Raw genomic sequence first — 25,016 nt, 5'->3', positions numbered from 1 at the left:
ACCCAACCTTCATTTACCCGTTGTGACGCACGGATGTACCAAATTTAGACGAGACTGACTTCACACCCGAAATGATCCTATTTAGACTTTGTAGTCAATTTGGACACTAGAATAACTGTTTCTGACTCATATCAACGCCACATAGGCTGTTTTCAAAGGGATTTGATGCTTTTTAAAAGGCAGTCGCTCTTTAACACAGAGAGACTAATCTAATTATTGTCACTAGGAGAATTTGAGTGTTCTGCATTCAAGTAATACCCCACCCCCTGCTCTCACTGTCATTTTGTTGCTTGAGAATAAAATATTGAAGTAAATATTGAGAAATGCAGAACACTGTTGCAATGCCAACACACTGCTAATTGCATTATATTACATCATAGTTCATATAGTTCATATGTTACTTTCATAACATATGAACTATACTTGGAAATTAGTTGGGGTCCCTTCCAGGATTTAAATGCTTTTCTGCTGAAAGGCCCAGTTCTAGAGGGCAGGACTAGAGGCCTCCTGAGAGGTCAAATACCTGCTTATCAGCACATATACTGTACAGGTTCTGCCTAGACACGTTCAATTAGCCAGCACTTAGGCTGTGTATGAGAGGGCCACGTTCTCAGCATGGGGCACATATCAACAAAACCAGGGCGATGACAGAGGCCTGGCCCACAAAGACCTGATTGAGACCTTAGTGTGGTCAGACAGGAAATAAGTACTTATTAATAGCGGACTTGAAGAAGAGAGATGGATTTCTGCCCCCTCATATCAATATCCTTAGCTGATAGCTGTTAACAAGATAAATGCAGTAACTTCAGGATTAGGTCAATATTCAAGATTCAGATGAGGAAGAGATTACAGTTAGATGATGAAACGCATGTAAGAGATGCATATACTACAGATATTACTTCTGCCTGTGAGAAGAACTAGTCCTCATCCATTGCACCACACACACACACACACACACACACACACACACACACACACACACACATAACTACAGAGCAAAAGCCCAAACTCTCTTCGCTTCACTGTCAGCAAAGTCAAGTGATTCCCAGACAGCTTCCAGCAGTCCTTTCACAGGGGAGCTGCATTTCAGATGGGCAGAGAAGGCTGACGTGTCTGGGCTTGTATGTCTCTATTGCTTTAATATTGCACTCATCTTGTTGTCTGTATTCATAGATCTCAGGTGCTTAGGACGGCATATTAACATTTGTGTTGAAGCTTGTCCCTACTTCTATGATCTCTAACATAGCCAGCAATGCAGTCCCATGGGAAGCATGCATGCTGGCGTTATGTATACATAGATGGAATTCAAGCCGGCATTTGCCAACCTTTCATTGGCCTTTTCCCTATTGCCACACTTTAATACCACTGAAGTAAAACACTGTAAATGATCCATTCTCAGTAAGGCTGCTTGCAGACCCTGTTGGTTTCTGGTAATCTCAAAGCTTTGCACCGTGTCGAGATAAAACATGGCCTGGCTGTTTGACAGTGTACACCAGCCTTCAGTCAGTGCTGGGATCAAATCTTCATAAAAGCCCTGCTTTAAAATGAACTCACACAGAGGCACTGCACAAGAGGAGACATACAATCACAGTGTTGTCAAGAGACCATGATGTATTCATTAGAGGAATTAATTGTACATAAACAGCCATGGCTACACACACAAGTTAAGTCCACTTCTGTCATGGACACTGCTCTGTCTCTTTTTGATATACAACCCTTATTTTACCTGATAAGCTGACTGAGAACACATTCTCATTTACAGCAACAACCTGAGGAATAGTTACAGGGGAGAGGGGAGATGAATGAGCCAATTAGAAGCTGGGGATGATTAGGTGGCCATGATGGTAAGATGCCCAGATTGGGAATTTAGCCAGGACACTGGGGTTAACACCCCCACTCTTATGATAAGTGCCATGGGATCTTTAGTGACCACAGAGAGTCAGGACACCCATTTAACGTCCCATCCGAAAGACAACACCTCCTCCCCTAGTCGGGGAACTGAGTTTTCCCAGCGGCTCCTTTACTGGACCTATGCAATCTAATGGTAAAATAGGTCATTGTGTGAATAACATGCGGTTAACACACTGCGTCCCCAAATCAATATGTGACATGCTATATTTGGTAACAAGGTCACGAGGAGGAGTTGTTGAGACTGTATGGGGAGCGAGTGACATCATTCCAGTCTCGAGTCTAGGCCGCTTATTTTAGATGGAGATGACTTCCAAATGTCTTCTCGGGTGAGAGCTTCTGTCCATGGAGAGGGAGATATCCCCTGCTGTATTTGAGAATGTCACATTTTATTCAGTGTCAATGTCACACGAGCGCCCCTCCAGGCAACACACACGACATGATATTCATTGTAATCAAATATTCATAGAATGTAGGCCATTTATATTTCAACTAACTGAATGATATGTTTAAGCTCAAGTAGGGAGATTGGGCAAGGAAGAATAATGTAGCAGTGTGTGACGAGTCCAGACACTGTGTTCCCAGTCTGATTTTCCCTGCTGTGCTCTGGGATCAATAATGTTCAAATGTCTAGTCTTGAGTTCGGCAAACACATCAATCAAGACCCTTCATTAGCTCTGGACAACAGTATGTGTGTGTGTCTGTGTGTGTGCATATGTGAGTGACTGTGTGTCTGTTTGTGACCATGTGTGTTTGTGAGTGACTGTGTGTTCATGTGTGAGTGACTGTGTTTGTGACCATGTATATTTGTGAGTGTTTATTGCACTGTCTGCAGAGACATCCTACATTCTCAAAGAACACATACTAATATGTCGCACCATGATACTGTACATGAAACCGTTTGGGATAACCAGTCCTATCAAGTATTATCCATTTTACTAATAGGATAATACAACACCCTTGATTATCAACTGAGCTTATCCCTGTTTTGTTATCATACTGTTGATAACCTTAAACTGTGGAATACTGAACTCACTGGATCATAGCTCACTGTAAGAGGAGAGGAATCCAGTCCACTGCCAAGTGCATAGCATCGTGTAGTGTGGTTTAAAGATACATCTATCATGGGCGCTTCCTCAGCAGACTCCCCCTCAGAGCCGACTAAGCTAAGCCTAGCCTGTCGGTTTCACCAAAAGCCTTAGCATCGCAGTCATTTTCATACAGAGTGGAAGAAGAGAATCAAAACAACCTCATTAATAACAGGACTAATGTCTTCCAGACGCTAGCTGTTGTGAGCCAGGTTATTTCACGACGAGAGGATGCCCATCTCCTGACAAGAAGCAGGGCAGTCGTGGTGCGTCGAGACGGTGCCACACAGTGTCTGCTGGCACCAGGAAGAAACAAAACAACCCCTCAATTGCCAGTTAACACGCAAAGAACCTCCCCCATGCATGCTGCCCAAATAACTCAACAAGGACTGCAGCCTTGTAGTTGACCACAATGCACAACACCGCACCAATCTCAGCAGGAAGGCAACAGCTCCCAGGCATCGATACAGTGACTGGCCAATCCTGGCTTGATGGTAAACAGTGGTGGTTGGTTCATGTCCTAATGTCGTGGTAGTGTGGGAGCGGGGGAGAGCAGAGCAATGATTGTGATAGTGTTTACCCAGCAGCCTCTCTGGCTCACCTCTGAGCCTCTGTCTCTCCACAGCCTGGAGCCACCACCCTGTGGCCTTCACACTTTAAACGCCACAGTGTTACACCATACACATTAACACGCAGCACGACACAACGGCTGGGCTGGCTGGGTGGGTCACACAGCACAGCATCGATTCCTTAGACTCACTCTTCTAAGGCACTGTGTTTTTCTAGGATGCATTCCAAACTATCACCATTCTGCATCTGGGCTTTTATCCAGAGCTGTATTGGTGCTTGGAATGCTTCCTTTCATAAAAGATAAGTATTGGCTTATATGGAGTATCGATTGATATGCAATAAAGAGGCAGTGGTGTAAAGTAATTAAGTAAAAATACTTTCAAGTACTACTTAAGTCTTTTTTGGTATCTGTACTTTACCATTTTACTTTTGACAACTTTTACTTTTACTCCACTACATTCCTAAAGAAAATAATGTACTTTTTACTTCATACATTTTCCCTGACACCTAAAAGTACTCGTTACATTTTGAATGCTTGCAGGACAGGAAAATTGTCTAATTCACCACTTATCAAGAAAACATACCTCCTCATCGACTGCCTCTGATGTGGCAGACTCACTAAGTACAAATGTGTTGTTTGTAAATGATGTCTGAGTGTTGCAGCGTGCCGCTGGCTATCCGTACATTTAAAAACAAACAAGAAAGCGGTGCCATCTGGTTTGCTTAATATAAGGAATTTGAAATTATTTATATTTTTACTTTTGATACTCCTGTTGTGTTAGTTTCATGTTAATTAATTCTGTGTTCCCGGTCTAAAATGGCCGCCCTATTATAGCTGATTATAAATCAGATCTTTATATCAACTTAAGTTCTTGTGAACATTACAAGTTTTGAACTTCTATTTGCTATTTATGGCCTGTAGGCCTCATTGACCTGAGCTCATACAACTAATTTTGAGTTTTAAAAAAAAGCATAATGTATGGATTATTTTGACTATAACAAATGCTCAGATGAAACATATTGTGGTTTTTATCACAGATTACTTGGTGTCAAAGTTTAACAAGGACATTTGTTTTGAAACCATTTCAAATGTTTAAATAGTGGCACAAAATAACATCTGTTGTGTTCCCGGTCAAAACTGACCGGTATGATTTTATTAGTAAAGAAAGGACATAGGCCCAAAACTACACATGAAAACTTTACCATGTTACAAAATTAATGTCTGAACACCTTAAAGAACAACAGTAACAATAACCGTATTACTAACAATAACAAAAACATTAAAATCTTCACAATCTGTCAATCAATGGTGGTTACATTTTGTGTGTTCTCATACACATGTTGAACAATCCCTGGTGGTTGTTGCATGTGCCTTACAAATATATGCACTGCATTTATGGCACATAATGCTTGTTTTGACATCTCTTGGTGCACACAGATTGCACCTCTTCCTTTTGTCTCTTCTGTCTCTGGCGTCCGTAGGTCTTTCTTCTGGCCCTTGTATATCTCACCAATCCAGCAGAGGATGGTGTCGGAGGAAGGTGTTGGCACCTTTGAATGAGGGGTGCCACCATGGCTTTCCCCAACTCTTCTCGGAATGGTCTCCTCTTGAAGAATTTCCTCTGCTTCCAGCCTGGATTCACCGCCATCCACAACACAAAGGCGTTGTAGGCCGACACATCTAGGATGTTGAAGAACACCATGGGCCAATGTGCCATCATCCTCTTATAAGAGTATATGCCAGTAACCTGCAAAAGTGCAACAATCAGTAAATAAAATAATGACAAGTAATACAAGTAATAATTCATGTCTTGCATAGTAACGTGAAAAATTGCATCAAAGTGTTGTTTTAATTTATCACATCTAAAACATATTTACATATTCAAATGAATAGAATTGACTTATTGTTCACAAATTCAATGAGCATTTCACCAAACAACAACATGTCTTATTTTTATGGTGCAGATAAAACAATCTGGTAATAGAAATAAAAAGTACATGAGACTTGAAAGATAAAGAGTAACAAACCTTATCAAGGTTGTCAGCTCCTCTTTGTTCCTGTTGTAATCCAGGACAGCGTTGGGCTTCTTGTCCTCCCTGGTACTCACAGCGCCATCCCTGTGCAGAGTTGTCATCAGGAGCACATTCTTCTTTTTCTTCGGCAGTAGGACACAAGAGTGTGTGTATCGGTGAATGCAAATTTAGAGGAAAAACGATCCTTGTCCTTGGTAGTGAGTAGGCAGGAGGCAACTCAGGCATGTTCCTTCTGACCATCCCCACCATGGTCATTGTTTTGGAGCAGCTCCTAACCAAGAGCATATGAGGTGCATAAATTGTCACATGTTATGTTGTGCCCCTGGAGACCTGCAGTCATTTCCAGGACCACCCAATCCCCTGGTTCCTTTACGGGAACACCGTCAGCAGGTTTCCTGGTGTAAACCTGCATGTTCCAGGCATAATTTGTCCTGGCATTAAATGCTGCCCATATCTTTATTCCATATTTAGACGGTCTGCTTGGCATGTACTGTTTGAATGGGCAGCGACCAGACGCTCATCCACTGTGATGTCTGGACTTGGGTTATAGATGAGTGGCAGGCACTCCACCCACTTGTGCCAAACCTCTCTGATCGCTGCCAGCTTGTCTTGTTGACAGCGGCCTGGTCTTGTATCACAGTTGTCGAAGTGAATCACCCGTGACAACATGTGAAATGTCTGGAGTAACATAGTGGCATGAAAAATTGCCCGATCAGACTCTGGATCCCATAAACTGGTGGGAGATTTGTTTCTGAATATGGACACACCAGACAAAATCAAGAGACCCACGTCTGTCTGGTCTACCTCCTTCCAGTTGTCTTTGTAAACGCGTCTCCCCTCCAAGTTGGTCATGTTTATCACTATAGTTTCGATTGACTGTCAGGAACAGTTCGAGGCAGGATTTTATGTCATCAACCCGGGATATGGCGTATCTCGTTGGCCCTGGGCTCAGCCTGATAACATTTCCAGCCGACAGCTGACCTCTCCTCTCAGGTAGGGATGAAGACCAGGACAAATTCCCATTCTTTGACTGGAATGTAACAACAACCTCAGCAGGACCCTCTTCCTCATCACTGGATTGTTCCACATCGGTTGTCTCTTGGTCTGGATCATATTCTGTGTTGTCTTCAACTTCTAACACTTCCTCCTCTAATGCATCTTCACTGTCAGTTTCCTGGCCTCTCTCCTCCTCACCAGTGTCATGATCAAAGAAATGATCAAGAGCCTCACATACAGTATATCGTTTGGTCATTGCGCTGCCATAGAATGAATTTGTGAGCAAGGCCTCAAAATGAAAGTGACGTGTGTGTGTGTGTGTGTGTGGGGGGGGCTGGGTCAATCTGATGAATGTGCATGTGCCTGAACTCAATTTTAGACAATAATTGTAGTCTCACCCATTCATTTCTATTGACCGGGAACACCACAGGTGTACAAAAGTTTTTTTTCTTTACTTTTACTCAAGTAGTTTACTGGGTGGCTTTCACTTTTACTTGAGTCATTTCTATAGTGTATCTTTACTTTTATGCTCGCCTCCCTACCACTGAGGAAGTACAGTTCCCGCTCAGCCCAGTCAAAACTGTTCGCTGCTCTGGCCCCCCAATGGTGGAACAAACTCCCTCACGACGCCAGGACAGCGGAGTCAATCACCACCTTCCGGAGACACCTGAAACCCCACCTCTTTAAGGAATACCTAGGATAGGATGAAGTAATCCCTGAAGTAATCCCCCCCCCCCCCCTTAAAAGACCTAGATGCACTATTGTAAAGTGGCTGTTCCACTGGATGTCATAAGGTGAAAGCACCAATTTGTAAGTCGCTCTGGATAAGAGCGTCTGCTAAATGACTTAAATGTAAATGTAAATGACAATTGGGTACTTTATCCACCACTGTAATGAGGTAAGCTACCACAAAGAGGTATTGTCCCATTTTTTGGTTGAGATTATCAGTGCATTGAAGGTGCATGGAAAACATCAGCTATGGACAATGTGTAAACACACAAAGGTATTCTGAATGTCCTGGAATATGGAGAGTGTGTGTTAGCTGTAAGAGGAGAATAAAGTCCAATGGACACCCAATATTTACAGCATTGACATACATAATTCACTATGAAGGATTTCCCCTCTCTTATTAAATTCATTATAGATGCTGTAGGCTACTGTGAATCTCAGAGGTTTATCTAATAAACAAAGGCACTTTTTTTTTTACAATTATTTTATGGGCATGAAGAAACGCATACTCTCCCAGCATTGCATTTAAACTCACCCTGAGTATCATGGAAAACATCTTTATTTATTTCACACAAGGCAAAATATCACACTTTTCATGTCATTAGCAATTTATATACCTCCTGTTATGTAGGTTGTATAAACAGAGAATCCCAAAAGGTTTACAAACTAGACCTGTGAAAAATTATACACTGAACAAAAATATAAACGCAACATGTAAAGTGTTGGTCTCATGTTTCATGAGCTGAAATAAAAGACAGCAGAAATTCTCCACATGCACAAGCTTAATTCTCTCCATACGTGTGCACAAATTTGTTTAGATCCCCGTTAGTGAGCATTTCTCCTTTGCCAAGATAATCCATCCACGTGACAAGTGTGGCATATCAAGAAGTTGATTACACAGATGCACCTTGTGCTAGGGACAATAAAAGGCCACTCTAAAATGTGCATTTTTGTCACACAACACAATGCCACAGATGTCTCGAGTTTTGAGGGAACGTGCAATTGGCATGCTGACTGCAGAAATGTCCACCAGAGCTGTTACTAGATAATTTAATTTTCATTTCTCTACCATAGTTTTAGAGAATTTGGATGTATGTCCAAGCAGCCTAACAACCGCAGACGACGTGTATGGCGTCATGTGGGCGAGCGGTTTTCTGATGTCAATGTTGTGAACAGAGTGTCCCATGGTGGCGGTGGGGTTATGGTGTGGGCATAATAATATTATTATTATTTGACGAGATCCTGAGGCCCAATGTCGTGCAATTAGAATTGCATTTTATCGATGGCAATTTGAAAGCACAGGGATACTGTGACGAGATCCTGAGGCCCAATGTCGTGCCATTCATCCGCCGCCATCACCTCATGTTTCATGTTTCAGCATGATAATGCACAGCCCCATGTCACAAGGATCAGTACACAATTCCTGAAAGCTGAAAATATCCCATGGTCTACATACTCACCAGAAATGTCACCATGTTTGGAATGCTCTGGATTGACGTGTACGACAGCATGTTTAATTTCCCACCAATACACAGCAATTTTGCCCAGCCATTAAAGAGGAGTGGGACAACATTCCACAGGCCACAATCATCAGCCTGGTCAACTCTATGCGAAGGAGATGTGTTGCGCTGGATTAGGCAAATGTTGGTCACACCAGAAACGGACTGCTTTTCTGATCCACGACCATACCTTTTTTTTAAGGTACCAACAGATGCATATCTGTATTCCCAGTCATATGAAATCCAAATATTAGGGTCTAATGAATTGATTTCAATTGACTGATTCAAACCATGGACATTCAATGTACTGGCTAAACTATCCTCACTGACTAGATAAGGATTACTGAATTGTGCAATTTCTTTCATCTTTCAAATAAGAGGTGAAAAAATTCCTCTATCCGCGATTGACTGTTCGATCTTGAAGGCATTACTAGTCGATCATCTAACATTTTGGTAGAAAAGCCAAAGATAGGCATAAAGGCTTGTGGTCCTGTTTTGTAAAACCTTTTTTGATGCTGGCAGTAGGTGCAGTTGATTCAAAAGCCCTGAGCACCGGATAGGCAAAGTGTTCCCATTTGTAACCATTTAATTTGGCTGAAAAGACAAACGCTCCTGCGCCCTGGCAGACTGTGGTTAAATCGAGTGCTCCTAATGCGCTGGTCAATCGGACAGCACAAATAACCGTGCCTAGCTACAGCTTCCACGACCCCGGCCACAGCGAAGGTTGATACTAGCCTAGGTGAGATTTCAGAACTTTTAAAACTATGGACAGAGAGAGACTGTTAAAGAATACAGCCAAGACCTGCTGTTTATATGAGTGAGTTCATGTCAAAGTTTTATTCAGCAGAACTGTCAACACTATTACAAGACATAAAACGCTCTTCTGTCTACTTCCACTCGCGCTGCAATGAATGAGTGGCTGTGTATTGTGTATTGAGTGAATTGTGTATTGAGTGAATTGTGTATTGAGTGAATTGTGTATTGAGTGAATTGTGTATTGAGTGTATTGTGTATTGAGTGTATTGTGTATTGAGTGTATTGTGTATTGAGTGTATTGTGTATTGAGTGTATTTTGTATTGAGTGAATTGTGTATTGAGTGTATTGTGTATTGAGTGTATTGTGTATTGAGTGCATTGTGTATTGAGTGAATTGTGTATTGAGTGTATTGTGTATTGAGTGTATTGTGTATTGAGTGTATTGTGTATTGAGTGTATTGTGTATTGAGTGTATTGTGTATTGAGTGTATTGTGTATTGAGTGAATTGTGTATTGAGTGAATTGTGTATTGAGTGTATTGTGTATTGAGTGTATTGTGTATTGATTGCCATGTGTTTTTATTATTATTAGCAGCTCGTCGTGTCTAATTTAATACAGAGGAATATTTCACTTTCTCTGGTCATAGGATTTGAATTTGTGCCAAAGGCAGATGCGGTGAGACTCAAGTTTTGCCATCAGGTCGAAGACTATGTCCCCTCTCTGCCTCACCGGAAGAAAGGAAGGAGAGAGCAGGGACCATGAGAGGCAGACCCTTTGCTGCTCTCTCCCTCCCTCCCCCCCTCCGCTGAGACTAATGCCGTGTTCAAAACAACAGCGAACTCTAAAAAAAAACGTCTTGGAAAAATCGGTTTGAACAGTCATCCAACTCGGAAACTCTGGCATCTTTCTAGAGCTCCGATTTTTCCGATCTGAAGTTCACTGGCGTCATGATTTGACATAGCTTTTTCCGAGACCAAGTTGTCTTGAAAGCACCATGACCATCAGATGCAGGTATCATCAGTCCAGTAAAATAAAAATAAAAGCAAACCATTTACAAATGATTTCAATTTATGCTCAGCTGTCCCTCGCAAGTGCATCACCAACTGATCCATTTTGTTATCAAAGCTTGAGTTTTGAAATAAAATATGGTTTGAGAAGATCAATGTTGGAAGGCAAGACATATAGCTATGACAATGTATTACAACTGTTTTTATTAGGTTAATGTAAAACATTGTGTTTAAAACGATTCGGGGGGATCTCAGCTTGCTTTTTGACTGCGAAAGTGACCACTACTATAGATGAACCCATTTCTTCACCAGAGTCGTAGGACAAAAAATGTGTAGTAGCGTTCTACCTTCCAGCCAGCAGCTACACGTAAAAAAATGTGTTGTACATGTTGAATATTCTGTAATTAAAGCATTTACACAGCTGGGTTGTCCTCTAGACCTAGTGCACTAGGACTCCCCGCAGTGGGCGGCTGAGAGCTAAACCAGGCTACTTTCCCAAATGTAACAGTGTAGACGACCAAAGTTCAGACGAACACCCATTGCTCTATACACAAAGATAGAGTAAACCCTAGACTCGCTGTGCCATGCAGAAAACACGACCAGCTCTGCCTGTACAATACAGCAGGCCTATGTGCTTGAGAGTGTAAAAGTGAAGGCATCTCTACCTGCCATGGCTAAATGAGGCAAGCTGAGGCTGGGGGGGAGAGAGACGTTAATAAACCCTGTTGATCAGAGAGTAATCTGACAAAGCAAACAGAGAGTAATCCTCCTGAGGTGTGTTTCTGGGAGATAGGAGAGAGCAGAGAGAGCTTAACTTTGCACTGGAGGCTGAGTGTGTAGATGAGTGTGATCCAGTTCAAACTCAAACAATGCCAGAAAGCCTCATGGCAGTGATGACAAAAACGTTGATATCAGCACTTCATTCCAATATCATGCTAGCATCAACTCCAACTTTTGAGTTTACACTAGCGTACGAAATTCTAAACATCTTGGAATCTCCGAGAAACATATATCCCTATATAAACGGTTCGATTTTTCAGATTAGCCAAATCTGTTGTTAGATAAAAGATGTGGAGGCCATAAACACCACAGAGAGATTCAGTGGGGTTACGGAAAGATAATGCCCTTGACACAAAGAGTACTACTTGCTGTCTGTTGTTTTCCTGCTAGGCTGTAGCAGTGAAATAAAATGTTAATGGAACATTCTCCTTCTGATTTTCCTTTGGGTATAGCTATGCTTTCTACATTCCATCTCTGTTCTCTGACAAGATATTACCAAATATACTGTAGGTTCAGGTGGTCAGCATTGTTTGGTTGTATGCCGCAAACAGAATACACCTCTCAGCCCTCAGTGTCAATAGTGCACTTAACTCTATAGTGGAGAGGAGCAGTGTATGCTCTCTGTCTGTATGCCTTCCTCTTAGCCTGCTGTTCAAGAGGAAAGTGCTCTGTTGCTCTGGTTATTAGTGCAGTATGTCATAGAGCAGTGAGGCGTCTAGCACTGACAACCAAGCTAGGAGGAGTGAGTCATCCGTAGCTCTATGTATCCTCTCTCCCCTCACTCACTCCTGTTTAATCTTTAAACACCTCTTGAACTTTAAAAGAGGGGAGGTCTTTGTTGGAGGGCTGGCTTTCTAATTTTAGACTCCATTATAGTTTGAAAAGTGTCTCCTCCACCAAGGAAGAAATCCCTGTTCTCTGCTTTACATTACTGTACTTTACTGTGTAGTACACATAGTGCCATTGTGGCCACGGCCAACTACATCCCTTAAATCACGTATCTCTATCTTCCAAACGCCATCTCTAAATCAGTCCTGTAATCTGTCCAAGAATCATATACCTTCATCTTTACTGCTCTTTGTAAGGCAGCACTTTAAGCCTCCCATGTAAGGCTCCATGCATGCCTCTACATTAAACGCCTTACTGTTTAGTGTAACATCATCCCATGAATGACGTTCCATGAGATGGGATGACAGCGTGGGGTGAAACACGATCTGGGGTTTACCTTTCAGTAAGCAACTGGGGGTCAATTGTGTGAGAACAACTGGGCTTGTCTCTGGGATACTATGTCCACATAACACACATGGTACATTCATTCACCCTACGCCAGGAATGGAGAGCAGCTCTCTCCGTGCACTTTGTTTTTAGAACAGACCGACTGTATACAAAGCATACTGCATGAGTTACTGTATTCTGTATGTCTACAGTCTGTTCAAATGTTGACCAATGTGCTTACATGTCAATGACAAACAAGGTCGCTTCAACTGTAGCTCTTATTTTCATGTTTTGTCAGACACTCACAATCCATCCCACTCCCTGGCCATTCGTTTGATGATGGAATGCAGTGAAGCCTTTAACAGGACATGAATGGAGACATCTGAAGGAGCTTGTTTGGAGATGGCTCTGGTCCTGTCCCTAATGAGAAAAAGAGGGAGGCATCTCATTCTGCTTGCGTGGCTCTCACCCATCCACTAACGGAATGTCCTGCCCAGAGGGAAGGCTATCTGAACCAGGGGTTACAGGGGTCATTGTCCTATACCTCTTTCACACAAGACCAACAGACAACTGTCTGGAAAAACAGGGAGTCTTGATAGTCCGAGGCGGCACGGCGGACACACAGCATTCCAAAGAGATGGCGTGGGATAAGGAGACAGACAGGGGACTGAACCCAGCACACGAGGAGCCATATGGGGTAGGACCCAACACAAGCACGGCCATATGGAACAAGTGTACGCAGTAAACAGGCCGTGATCTCTGAGCTGGAGGTGATTCGCAGACATCTCACCTGGCGGTATCACATTCCAATGTGATGGATTTGTTGGGATAAAAGGGATGATACGTTCTGTGTTTGTGTGAGTGTGTGCGTGTGAGTGTGTGAGGTGGGGGGTTGGAGTACATGGTTACTGCTCTGTGAAGTCTGCTGTTTAGATGTGTGCTGTGCTCAGAGACAGAGACAGAGAAAACACCTGGTCAGGCTGAAATCCCATCACCGTTGAGAACAAGGAATAAATGAATGGGACTGCTCCCCAGAGTCTCTGTGGTTGGCTAAGACGTCCCACAGCTCCAATGTTCCCCTTCTGCTGCAACACTATTTGTAAAGGTTCACAGACCACACCATTAACCTACAGTATAACAGCCCCTCAAATCATGAAATAGACTTTCAATTGAAGCATCTATTTAAAAAGTCAACTAGTATTTTGTATGATATTTGTCAGTCATATTTTGGGATGATTTACATACTGTGTGGATGTAAATGTGGACATCCTTATGTGCATATTAAAAGGATGTAATCTGTACCCGTATAATCACAAGTATAGGATTAGCTTCAATGTGAGTTTCTTGTGTCTACAGTATGTAGTGATTCTAAAGGTTTTCTCTTGTCTCTCAGAATTCTCCTTCATGTGCCTTTGTTTGCACATGCAGTGCAGCAAAAGCCTTGGGGGGGTGTGTTTGTTTTACTTTTGCCTGGTTGTAGAGTGCAGGGGTTGGAGGTCTAAGTGTATGCATGGCTGTGTATGCCCCATGTTTGCTGTTAGTCAATTAGAGCTATAATTAAAGGCAAGGGCATCCTGGGAAATAAAGGCAGCTGCAGCAGAAATGTCAGTGTTTCCCCTAGGATTATTTTCAGCAGTGGTGGCAAGGGTAGCGGGGTGGGGGGCGGCTCCCCTCCTCATCTCCTCTTCCTTTTCCATGCAATCATGCCATGGCCAGCCCATCCCAGGGCACACCTTCTCACTTAATCCTCTCTAACTCCCTGCATCTACCATTACATTTGAATGAAGGATTACTAAAGCGCCCCTCGTTAATCTTCTTGCTTTAGATGTGCAACAGCAGAGCTAGCATCAGGCAGCTCATCCCACACTACTGACAGAGACCTCACCACATCTCACCACATCCAAGAGGAGAGAAACACATTGATGTTTCTCCACAACCTGACCTAGAATACTCTTCATCTGACCTAAGTCTGTTGTTATATTTCCATATGTAGGGGATAGCAGAAAGAGAGAGCAACCAAGCCAGTAATAAACTGGTATGAGGACCATACAGAATGTTTGCTATGAGGGTCCATTAATTAATATTAATATTGATTCTTGATTCTTTCTAATTTTGCATTAATGAATGCTTTGAATCTGTGAGCTGTGCAAATGTAGCATTCCATCCCGTTCCCCCATGGCCTCTCTCAGGTAACAGTCTGTGAGCTGTCAGGCTGTCTCATGTTTCACACTGGGCTTTTCTTTGCATGTCAGTAGGAAAGACCATGCAGTCTCCTGTTCCTCACATTCTACACCCTCCACTGTCATGGATGTCAAGCAGAGGTATTTGATGTGGTGTGCTGAATGCTTCCTTTTATATCTGTGCAGCGGGACATGCCTGTGTAAACTACGCTGGTGACTTTACAGCATTCCCCTTCCTCAAACGGACTAGTTAAAGAACTACTGTACGGTTACTTAGTGCTGTTCCAAACTTTTACTGTAAATGTGACTTTTGCGTCTCTGTCCGAACAATCATTGCTCCATAATATGAGACACACTCCCACAGTCAAGACCCTTAAAGCCACAATGGCATGGGGTTAGATGATCAGATTACAAGACAAAACACACATGGGCATTGTTAGGGAGTTTGCATTTCCACCCCTGAACATGGCTCTCATTGTACCCTTCTAGAGAGAGAGTGCTTTTATTTCAACTGGTACGGCAAGGATGAACAGGACCCCATGTGTGTGTGTCTCTGTGGTCCACCATCTCCTCAGGCTCGAAGGGTAATCAGATCTCTACTTTCAGGGCCCTTTCTGTTCAGAGACCCTGATTTGCCCCTGGCACTATGAGAAGTAACTTCATCTGGTTAGTAACACGATCACAGAGAAAAGCCCTGCAATTTAAATCGAAACAGCGCTGTCTATTGTCAATATTTTGACAGATTTCATGTCAAAGTGTAATTATTTGCGAAGGGCCGTGCCAAGGATTTAATTGATACATGTGTAATTACGTCTTGTTGCCAATGTGTTGGAAAAAGCATCACTTGCCTCATTAATAATATTGGCGCAAGACTGCTCTTTCATCTTCACTGTTATTTATTTTCTGTCTGTGGTTCCATAATCCTCTCCGAAAGAGGATACTGAAGACTCCCTGAGAGGGCATCTTTCACAAATCAATTCATTACCCAAACATGAGCGGGCAAAGGCGCATCTTTCATAAATCAATTCATTACCCAACCACTGGCAGTTAAAAGGCACTTACCACAGTCTCACACGGCGATATCAACTTTCAATGTGGAGAAAGATAAATCCACAAATACAAAACGATGACAGGCCTCGATCAAAAATCAAATAAAAAAGGCTTACCATACAATAGGCCAACCGCAAGCAATAACAAATTTCATCTTTAATGATTTAATTTTCTTATTTTGTATCACACACATTTCACCTTTTCTGCACTGAGTCTTATAACTATTGTGTGCCTATAAAATCCATCTCTATGCCAGTGTTTTGCTGCATGCCACAGCTCCACTCTAAGATAATGCATCCTGCTCATAAAGTTTTAATAGTCCACTGAGTGTGTCTATGTTATCGCTGAAGACCTAGCCACACTGAGAAAAACTGAAAAAAACATCTGCTTGTACACACTGGGTAGCGGTGTGTATGTTTGAGCCTTGGCCTTGCTGACACGAAACCACTCTCAGTACAGCAGAAGTGCTGATGATTTAAAAAAAATGTAACCTTTATTTAACTAGTCAAGTCCGTTAACAACAAATTCTTATTTACAATGACAGCCTACTCTGGCCAAATTTGACGTCGTTGGGCCAATTGTGCGCTGCCCTATGGGACTCTCAATCACAAACAGATGTCATTTTCTTCAGAGCAGAGGACCTTGAATGGCTAGCCTCTGTAATTTGGAGAAATAAACAGGAGGGTGATAAGGAACTGGAAGGTAAAACGCTACACCCCAACATGTGCCGAAGGTGAAACACTGCCCAGCCCTCTAGAAGTGATTGATTGAAAAACGTTCATTTCAATTGAATGGCCATCAATTGAATTGTATAATCCAGTTTCACACAAAATCACTGTGATTGAGGATGCCCATGGGACGTTTCAATCCGACAGTGCAGTGAATTACATGTAGGTCAAAAAACAACCAGATTTGTTTAATTATGCAGGGGTTTCAAATTATAGCAGATATCCTCCATGCTCCTCTTATTGGTGTATATCCCTTAAGGAGGGCCTGTGCTTGTCCTCATTAGCAGTCATTGAGCGGAGGTACTGTTTTGAGGAGCAAGGCGAAGAGCAACAGCGCCCATCACTATCCCTCCTCTCTGCAGAACCAGCGCCAGAGCTGCTGGGGGCTGTGGGGTAATTACAGGCAGGCTTATGACAGAGGCAGCAGTACACAGGCGGCTGGAACACAGGTAGGCGGTTTATTGTGCCTGCCGGCTGGCTGCCTGGCTATGTCAGCGTGGGCCTTGTCTGCAGGCTGCAACTGCCCTGTTTTGCTGTCAGCCATCAGGCTCTCTGACCACGTCCAGCCAATATCACCTGTTGCACAACAAAAGGGAGTAGCAGCACAGGTGAGGCTGAGCACACTGATGTTCTGAAATGGTAAATCGATCTGGACCACGAGGGATTCCAGTCGAAGATAAGAATGATGGGTGGTAGGCGTTTGGTGCAAGTCTTCTCTGTACATTGTGGTGTACCCAGTAGGTGTGTGTGGTAGCTAACTGACTCAACACCGCAATGCACCTACAACAATAGATCTGATGCTCCTACTCAGCTTTGATCTTATTTTGGCTGTTTGTGTTTTCATTAGAAAAGCTATCATGGGCTTAAAATCAAATCAACTTCAGCCTTCACTGTGAGAAACTGAAATATGAACCTCTTTACAGCCTTTTCCACCAGAGCTGGAATATGGAATGAGAAGAGCTATGACAAAATGATCAAATGTAACATATTCACACATCCTACACGCATTAGCATTACAGCTTCCCTTGAGGTAAAGTCATGCATTTAATAGAATTCTCCCAGTCAGGGAAATTGTTTCCTTTCTATGTGGATTTGAATGGAAGTGTAAGATTACATCCATTACACCGTGTAGAGTATTAAAAGTAATAAATAACTCCAGGCTATGACAGACCTATGTGACTGGAGTCCAAACACCTCTGATCTGACAGTCCTCTTCCTTTAGAGTGCTTTAGAAATGAACCAGGCATGTTCTATGTTCGCCCACTTCAACAAAAAAAGACATATTCTGCCATATATACTGTACAACCTGCAGCACATCTGTTACATATGTGAAGTAACATTCACCAGTTTATTATTGGAAAAGCTTAGGAGTGATCATTCATATGAAAATGAGACCGTAGAGCCAACGTATACTATCCACTGTGATGTGTGATCATCCCACCCTCCTGTTTACTTATTCAATACATGGGCGTATTTTACAAGCGTAGACTGTCTGTTCATAGGGCATAACCTGATCCCTAGAGCAGCATGAAGTGCAGTATGCAGACAGGGACAGTATTAAGTACTGTGGGTATGCTCTGCTATCTGGATTACTCTGTTATGAATATACAGCTGACTGGCTCTGTAAGGTTACTGTGTCCTCTGGATAACAGAGTTGAAGAGAGAGGGATGAGAGTGGCCCTTACCTCTACACACAGTCCCATTCTCCACAGCCTCGTGGCCAGCCTTGCACATGCAGCGCCCGATGGGCACCATCCACTCCCCGTCCCCGTTGCAGTACAGTTTGATGGGCACGTCCACCTCCTCCCCGTTGGAGATGCACACACCCCGTGCTGCCACCAGAGAGGTGCTCTCTGCCCCAGACAGGGTCTCCTGAAACACAGCTCCATTCTGGATGACGCGGGGACACTTCCTGTAGAAGACACGCACGGCGATGAGGGACATGCAGCCGCCGTAGTCCTGGAAGGCCAGGTAGAATCCATGTTTGGACACGGGGCCGAAGCTCCGCACCTCTGTGTTGATCTTCATCACCCGGCCGCCAAGGTCGACCTGGGAGAAGCTCTCATCGGCCGCGATGGTGTCCACCTTGATCCAAGGGTTCTCCATCCATGGCGGGGACACCTTGTTGGCCGTGTCCGAGTCTGACTCATAGTAGTACAGGTTAAAAGTCTCTTTACAGGAGCCGGGCACGTTGGGGATGGAGCTGCAGTCTCGCACGGAGAACTTCATCTCCACGTGGATCCGCTGTGCACCCCGGCGCCGGATGTACTTGGTGCGGACCCAGTTGTTCTGGTTGTTGTCGAACACGTTGCACACCTGGTAGGTGCGGATGGTGTTCATGTTCTCATCGTATCCACTTACCTCCTCCCACTGTGGAAGAAGGACACAGAGGTAAAGGGTTATTCTGTCCTTGTGTTGAACGTATATATTTTGGTTTAGTAACATGTTAATACCTCCAATTCTTTACCAATACAGTACCTCACATAACCCAAGGGCAATTGTGTACTCAGCATCATGGCTACACTACCACCTAACCATACTCCACAGATAAAGACAGGGCCATTCCCAGCGGCAGTGCTCCCAGTCAGGGCTGAAATTAAACAGCAGGAGTTTGGGAGGGTATAATATGGGCAGGGTATAATTTGCTCTCTGGCATTGTAATGCTCGCACAGAGTTAGGGGGGTTGGCATCTGTCTGTGCCCACTAGAGACCCCACTTGGCTCCCTGTGAACCTGGCCTGTTTTGTCCCCTCTGCTCTGCTCTGAGACAGGACCATGCATTATTTATCTAGTAAAGGAGAACAGGTGTTAAAGTCTACTCTTCATACAGCCAGCAATGCTTTGTAGTGTAGCCTCCTCTCTGGATCCTCTCTGTCCTCTGGCCAAATAGAAAAAGAGAAACTATTTGCATAACGTCGATGTCGAAAGCTCTTCAAGGGTAACAAATACTGGTCTAAAATAAATGAGGAAAAAACATTGTCTCCAGGGCATTGGTGATGCACCCAATTTTCCTGTTTTTGAGTTACAACATGTTATTGAATACTAGAATGGGCAAAGCTCTGAATTAGTCCACCACCAACACATCTGTCACTGTGAATGAAACAGGTCAGTCATTGTAATGAAACACATGCATGACATGAACATAACCCTAATCTGAGTCACACAATAAAACAGAACTGAGGTAATCACATTACACAGGTAATTATCTGCAAAGGGAGAGAAGATTTCAGTTTCTGTGTTTGGGATACTTTTCATTTCAGCACACACACACACAAACAACAACACACACACACACACACACCTAGACAACATAAACTCAGCCAAAAAAGAAATGTCCCTTTTTCAGGACCCTGTCTTTCAAAGATAATTTGTAAAAATCAAAATAACTTCACATATCTTCATTGTAAAGGGTTTAAACACTGTTTCCCATGCTTGTTCAATGAACCATAAACAATTCATGAACATGCCCCCATGGAACGGTCGTTAAGACACTAACAGCTTACAGATGGTAGGCAATTAAGTCACAGTTATGAAAACTTAGGACACTAAAGAGGCCTTTCTACTGACTCTGAAAAACACAAAAAGAAATATTCCCAGGGTTCCTGCTCATCTGCGTGAACGTGCCTTAAGCATGCTGCAAGGAAGCATGCGGACTGCAGATGTGGACAGGGCAATAAATTGCAATATTCGTACTGTGAGACAGGGAGACAGGACGGACAGGTGATCATCCTCACAGTGGCAGACCACGTCTAACAACACCCGCACAGGATCCGTAAATCCGAACATCACAACTGCGGGACTGTTACTGGATGGAAACAACAACTGCCCGAGTTACACCAGGAATGCACAATCCCTTCATCAGTCTCAGACTGTCCGCAATAGGCTGAGAGAGGCTGGACTGAGGTCTTGTAGGCCTGTTGTAAGGCAGGTCCTCATCAGACATCACCGGCAACAACGTCGCCTATGGGCATAAATCCACCGTCGCTGGACCAGACAGGACTGGCAAAAAGTGCTCTTCACTGATGAGTCACGGTTTTGTCTCAGCAGGGGTGATGGTCGGATTTGCGTTTATCATCGAAGGAATGAGCATTACACTGAGGCCTGTACTCTGGAGCGGGATCGATTTGGAGGTGGAGGGTCCGTCATGGTCTGGGGCGGTGTGTCACAGCTTCATCGGACTGAGCTTGTTGTCATTGCAGGCAATCTCAACGTTGTGCGTTACAGGGAAGACACCCCCCCCATGTGGTACCCTTCCTGCAGGCTCATCCTGACATGACCTTCCAGCATGACAATGCCACCAGCCATAGTGCTCGTTCTGTGCGTGATTTCCTGCAAGACAGGAATGTCAGTGTTCTGCCATGGCCAGCGAAGAGCCAGGATCTCAATCCCATTAAGCACGTCTGAGACCTGTTGGATCGGAGGGTGAGGGCAAGGGCCATTCCCCCCAGAAATGTTCGGGAACTTGCAGGTGCCTTGGTGGAAAAGTGGGGTAACATCTCACAGCAAGAACTGGAAAATCTGGTGCAGTCCATGAGAAGGAGATGAACTGCAGTACTTAATGCAGCTGGTGGCCACACCAGAGACTGACTGTTACTTTTGATTTTGATCCCCCCCCTTTGTTCAGGGACACATTATTCAATTTATGTTAGACACGTGTCTGTGGAACTTGTTCAGTTTATGTCTCAGTTGTTGAATCTTGTTATGTTCATATACATATTTACACATTGAAATTTAATGCAGTTGACAGTGAGAGAACATTTCTTTTTTTGCTGAGTTTATTTTACTAGTAGTGCGTCTATATGCAACATCTGCTGTTACTCCAAGGACTCCAACCACCGTGACCTTGACCTCAACAGTTCATCTGAGGAAAGCCCTTTCTTAACCCAATGTCTTTTCACACCAGTCAGCCGCACCCGTGCTGCCTCAACCCTAACTCTCTCACCCCCTCTTCACTCTCCACTTCACAGCTGATATAATTTCACAAATTAGTGCCCACTTAACAAGGATTTTGACAGAGGTTTGACGGGTGAGGAGGAGACAGTCAGCCCTCATGTTTAAGACCCACGTTCTATCAAACACTCAGACTAATTAGAGCTTTTCTGCTTTATTCCCGTGTCCCAATTATTCTCTACAGACAGACATCATGCCAAATATGTACAGTTCATTAATAACAGTTGTTAGATGTTAGTAACTGGAGGGATTTGAAGGAGACAAGTATGATTAAAACTTGTAAGATTGGCACTAAACTCAAAACAATTAAGATTGTGTTTATAGACAATGATTAAAGAGTCCTTGGATGGGATTCAACCAGATGGTAGCTATATGTCTTCATTTTGAGGACACGCATCTACAAATCCTTTATAATTCATAGAATGCAATAGATATGGTCCATTAATGTGCAATTAAAGCAACACATGAATAAGTGTTAGAATGTTAATATTAACAAGTGTATGAATGTTACTGTTGATTGATGGGGTAGAGATCTCCTGGGATAAATCTGTTGGTTGGCCCATTTCTCCACCCATCCAAATGGACACAGCCATCCAGGGTCACGGGCAGCCATTGACCTTTCCACCTCCCTTCATAGATTGACGCTCTTTTCAGACAGAGGTCGTGGACCGATTAAACAGGAAAAGACAGAGTGTGACGTCCTCTTGTTCTTAGTCTCAAGCATCAGCCCATCAAACTTAAATAAAGTGAACTGGGGTTGAGAGTGGGGGGGTAGCCACTAATGAGAGATAGACTAGGAGAAGGGAGAAAGGGGAAGGGAGGTGGGGTATGGCCAGGCTAAAAAGAACCAAACAAATGTGTTTTGATGGAGGGCCCCTGTAAGTCCTGTCACAGCTTTGCTGCCCTGCTTTCATATGAGCCAGTGGAGGGAAGCAAATGGGACATAACAAGATGCCAGCGATCAAGCGCTGAGTGTGAAATAAGAAGAAATGTCTTCATTTTCACAGCTTTTCCCCCAGTACAAGAGTGGGAATGCGGCTGCAGGGCAGTCAGGTGTTAGGTAAGGTGGTGGAGTTGGTGGTGGAAGCTGAGAATTACAACACTAACTCTCTCTCCTTTGAGATCGTTTTTTTCCACTCCAGGACACATGTGAGTCCAGATCTATTGAGTGGGGTATCCATCATGACCACCATGTAGAGTATCTTGATTAGATGTAGGCTATGTAGCAGGATGCTATAAAGCAGAAGATACTGTACAGGGATGATACCAGTATTGCGATACTCGTTAGTTCGTTACTATCATGGCAAAGAAACAAAACACGAAGGTCGATTTAACTTCTTTAGGAACACAGCTTAATGTTGGAAACAAACTTCATTATGTTGTCATCCAGAGACATTGATTTATTTTCAAAGCCGTAGCACACAATATTTTTTACATAAAGCATGTTTTTAAAAGACCAAAGAGTCATGTTTTAATTTTGCATTAATTTTGCCATGGAAAAGAATTATGCGATATTGGTATCGTCCCAGTCCTACTGTACAATGTGTTCAACAATCAAATACATTCTTGGGGGCCCTAAGCAAAATCGTGTTCGACCATGATTACTACAAGTTTAGATAGCTGGCCGATTCTAAAAAATGTTAGCTGAAATGGTCTAATTTAGTGACTGCCAGTGACTGACATAACAAGAAAAAACTGCCGATGCACAAAGAAATGTCCAAATTGCACATTGTATATTTTATCATGCTAACCCTCAACAGTAAAATATCCTGGGCCTACAAAAGACGGGCCAGTTTCCCGTGGCTGATCTATGGACATAAAGAGCTCACAGACTGAGACAGAACAAGTGAGTTCTTGCAATCAACAACATGCCAGAGGAGTTTCTCTCTTCAAGGTTCTGTGTTCACATAAAGGAGGTCCTTCTAATGGGGTGTCATCGGCTCAGAGGTTGGCACCCAAACATAAAGAGGACCATCATGAGTGGGGCGCCAAAGTGTCCGGGGTCGCAGCTATGTCTTTGAGGGTCGTACCCAAATATAAAGACAGCCATCAGTGCGCTAGCGGTGCAGAGCACTGTGCACCCTGCTGCACCGAGCTACTGAGTGGGAACGGGATGTACAGTGGGTGAGGCAATTGTCAATAGTCTTCTAATTACAGCTAAATGAATGAGTTTGAACACCACTTATCCTCTTGACTCACATTCCTATCCCATGTGTATTATGCTGCAGTAGATCTCAACAGCTAAATTGTGTTGATATATGACCTTTCAATTAAAGATAAATGGCCTTATAATTCTATGAATGTGGTCTGTATAAGCTATGAAGTACAGTATATAAGCATTTCGCTGCACCCGCCTTAACATCTGCTAAACTGTGTACGCCACAAATAAACTTTGATTTCAAGTTCTACTGAGTATGGAGTTTGGGAAAGTACACAATAGCGACTGCCACCCACCAGCCGCTTACTGTAGCTGTATGAAGTGATAGAGCATAATGGTCTCTGAGAAAGAGGTTTGCGATCAATACCTCACATGGCTGCCAGCCACTCCAGGAAGGAGTGAACATTCAGCTGACCTGCAATCTATAAGTCTCCCTGACAATGTGTCTCTGCTTTATTTGTAAAGCCAAGCGGAACACACTGTCAGAGTCATAGAGGACACTGTCTCCAAAGCAGAAACTATTCCCAAAAGGCAGCTTTTGCAACATGAAACTATCAGAAATAGAGTCTATCTGGTCTCTAGGATGGACTTCTGTGTCTAACTGAACCTCCTTCCTGTGGTGGAATCGGCTGGCAGGGTGAGCTGTAGTTTCCTCCTGAGACATTTTAAATCATTCAAAGGCCACAGTGGCATGTATGACACAACATGAAATGTGTACTTCAGTTCTCACGTCTTGTCATTACAGTGTGAGGATCAACCTGGAGTGGCTGGAGAATCAGAGAACAGCTACACACACACCAAACATTCCAGCACTCCGTCACCGATACAAGTAAATAAATAATTCACACAAAGGAGAAAGAAGCCGATGGAAATCTCTTGGGGCTGAGTTGTCCAATTTACAGTTGTGGGAAATCTGTCAGAGTAAGAGTGCTCTGCCCTAAGGGGACAGGGGACAAATGACACCTAGTCTCTACATTGAGTTACAAAGAGGGGAACAAAACATGCCAAGTACTGCAGGAATCCCAGCCACATGGAGGACACAGAGAGAGACACACGGAGAAACATAAGTGGAACTGTCTGATGCAGTCAACTTCAACGACCACTGTTTACTCGTAATGTACAACATGTGAAGTTAGACAAACACGTGTCCTATTGCCTCTTTAACCAGCCTCCACCAATCTACATGAGGATTGTGTTCACATTTCTCCTTTGGTGTAAAACAACAAGACAACAGAATATATACCAAGTTCCCAACCTGCGATTGTCAGTGCAGTGCTCACATAAAATCATAACCACACAAAGATGCTTTCGTCCATGATGAAGAGATCCGTAAAAAACGTGAATAAAGTTTTACAGACCCACTTTAATT

At 43.4% G+C, this 25,016-nt stretch overlaps 1 protein-coding gene across 4 annotated transcripts in view; it reads right to left on the bottom strand.

Annotated features, from left to right (window-relative positions):
* Positions 1–25,016, bottom strand: part of LOC115138814 (ephrin type-B receptor 2) — a 174,310-nt gene that overhangs the window by 78,100 nt on the left and 71,194 nt on the right. For all 4 annotated transcript variants that reach the window (XM_029676012.2, XM_029676024.2, XM_029676017.2 and 1 more), the window contains exon 3: positions 18,226–18,910. In XM_029676012.2, coding sequence (XP_029531872.1) covers positions 18,226–18,910 — 685 coding nt within the window. The remainder of the gene's footprint in view (positions 1–18,225; positions 18,911–25,016) is intronic.

Source organism: Oncorhynchus nerka, linkage group LG2, assembly GCF_034236695.1.
Source record: "Oncorhynchus nerka isolate Pitt River linkage group LG2, Oner_Uvic_2.0, whole genome shotgun sequence".
NCBI classification, from domain to species: domain Eukaryota; kingdom Metazoa; phylum Chordata; class Actinopteri; order Salmoniformes; family Salmonidae; genus Oncorhynchus; species Oncorhynchus nerka.
This window is presented reverse-complemented; position numbering and strand designations above follow the sequence as displayed.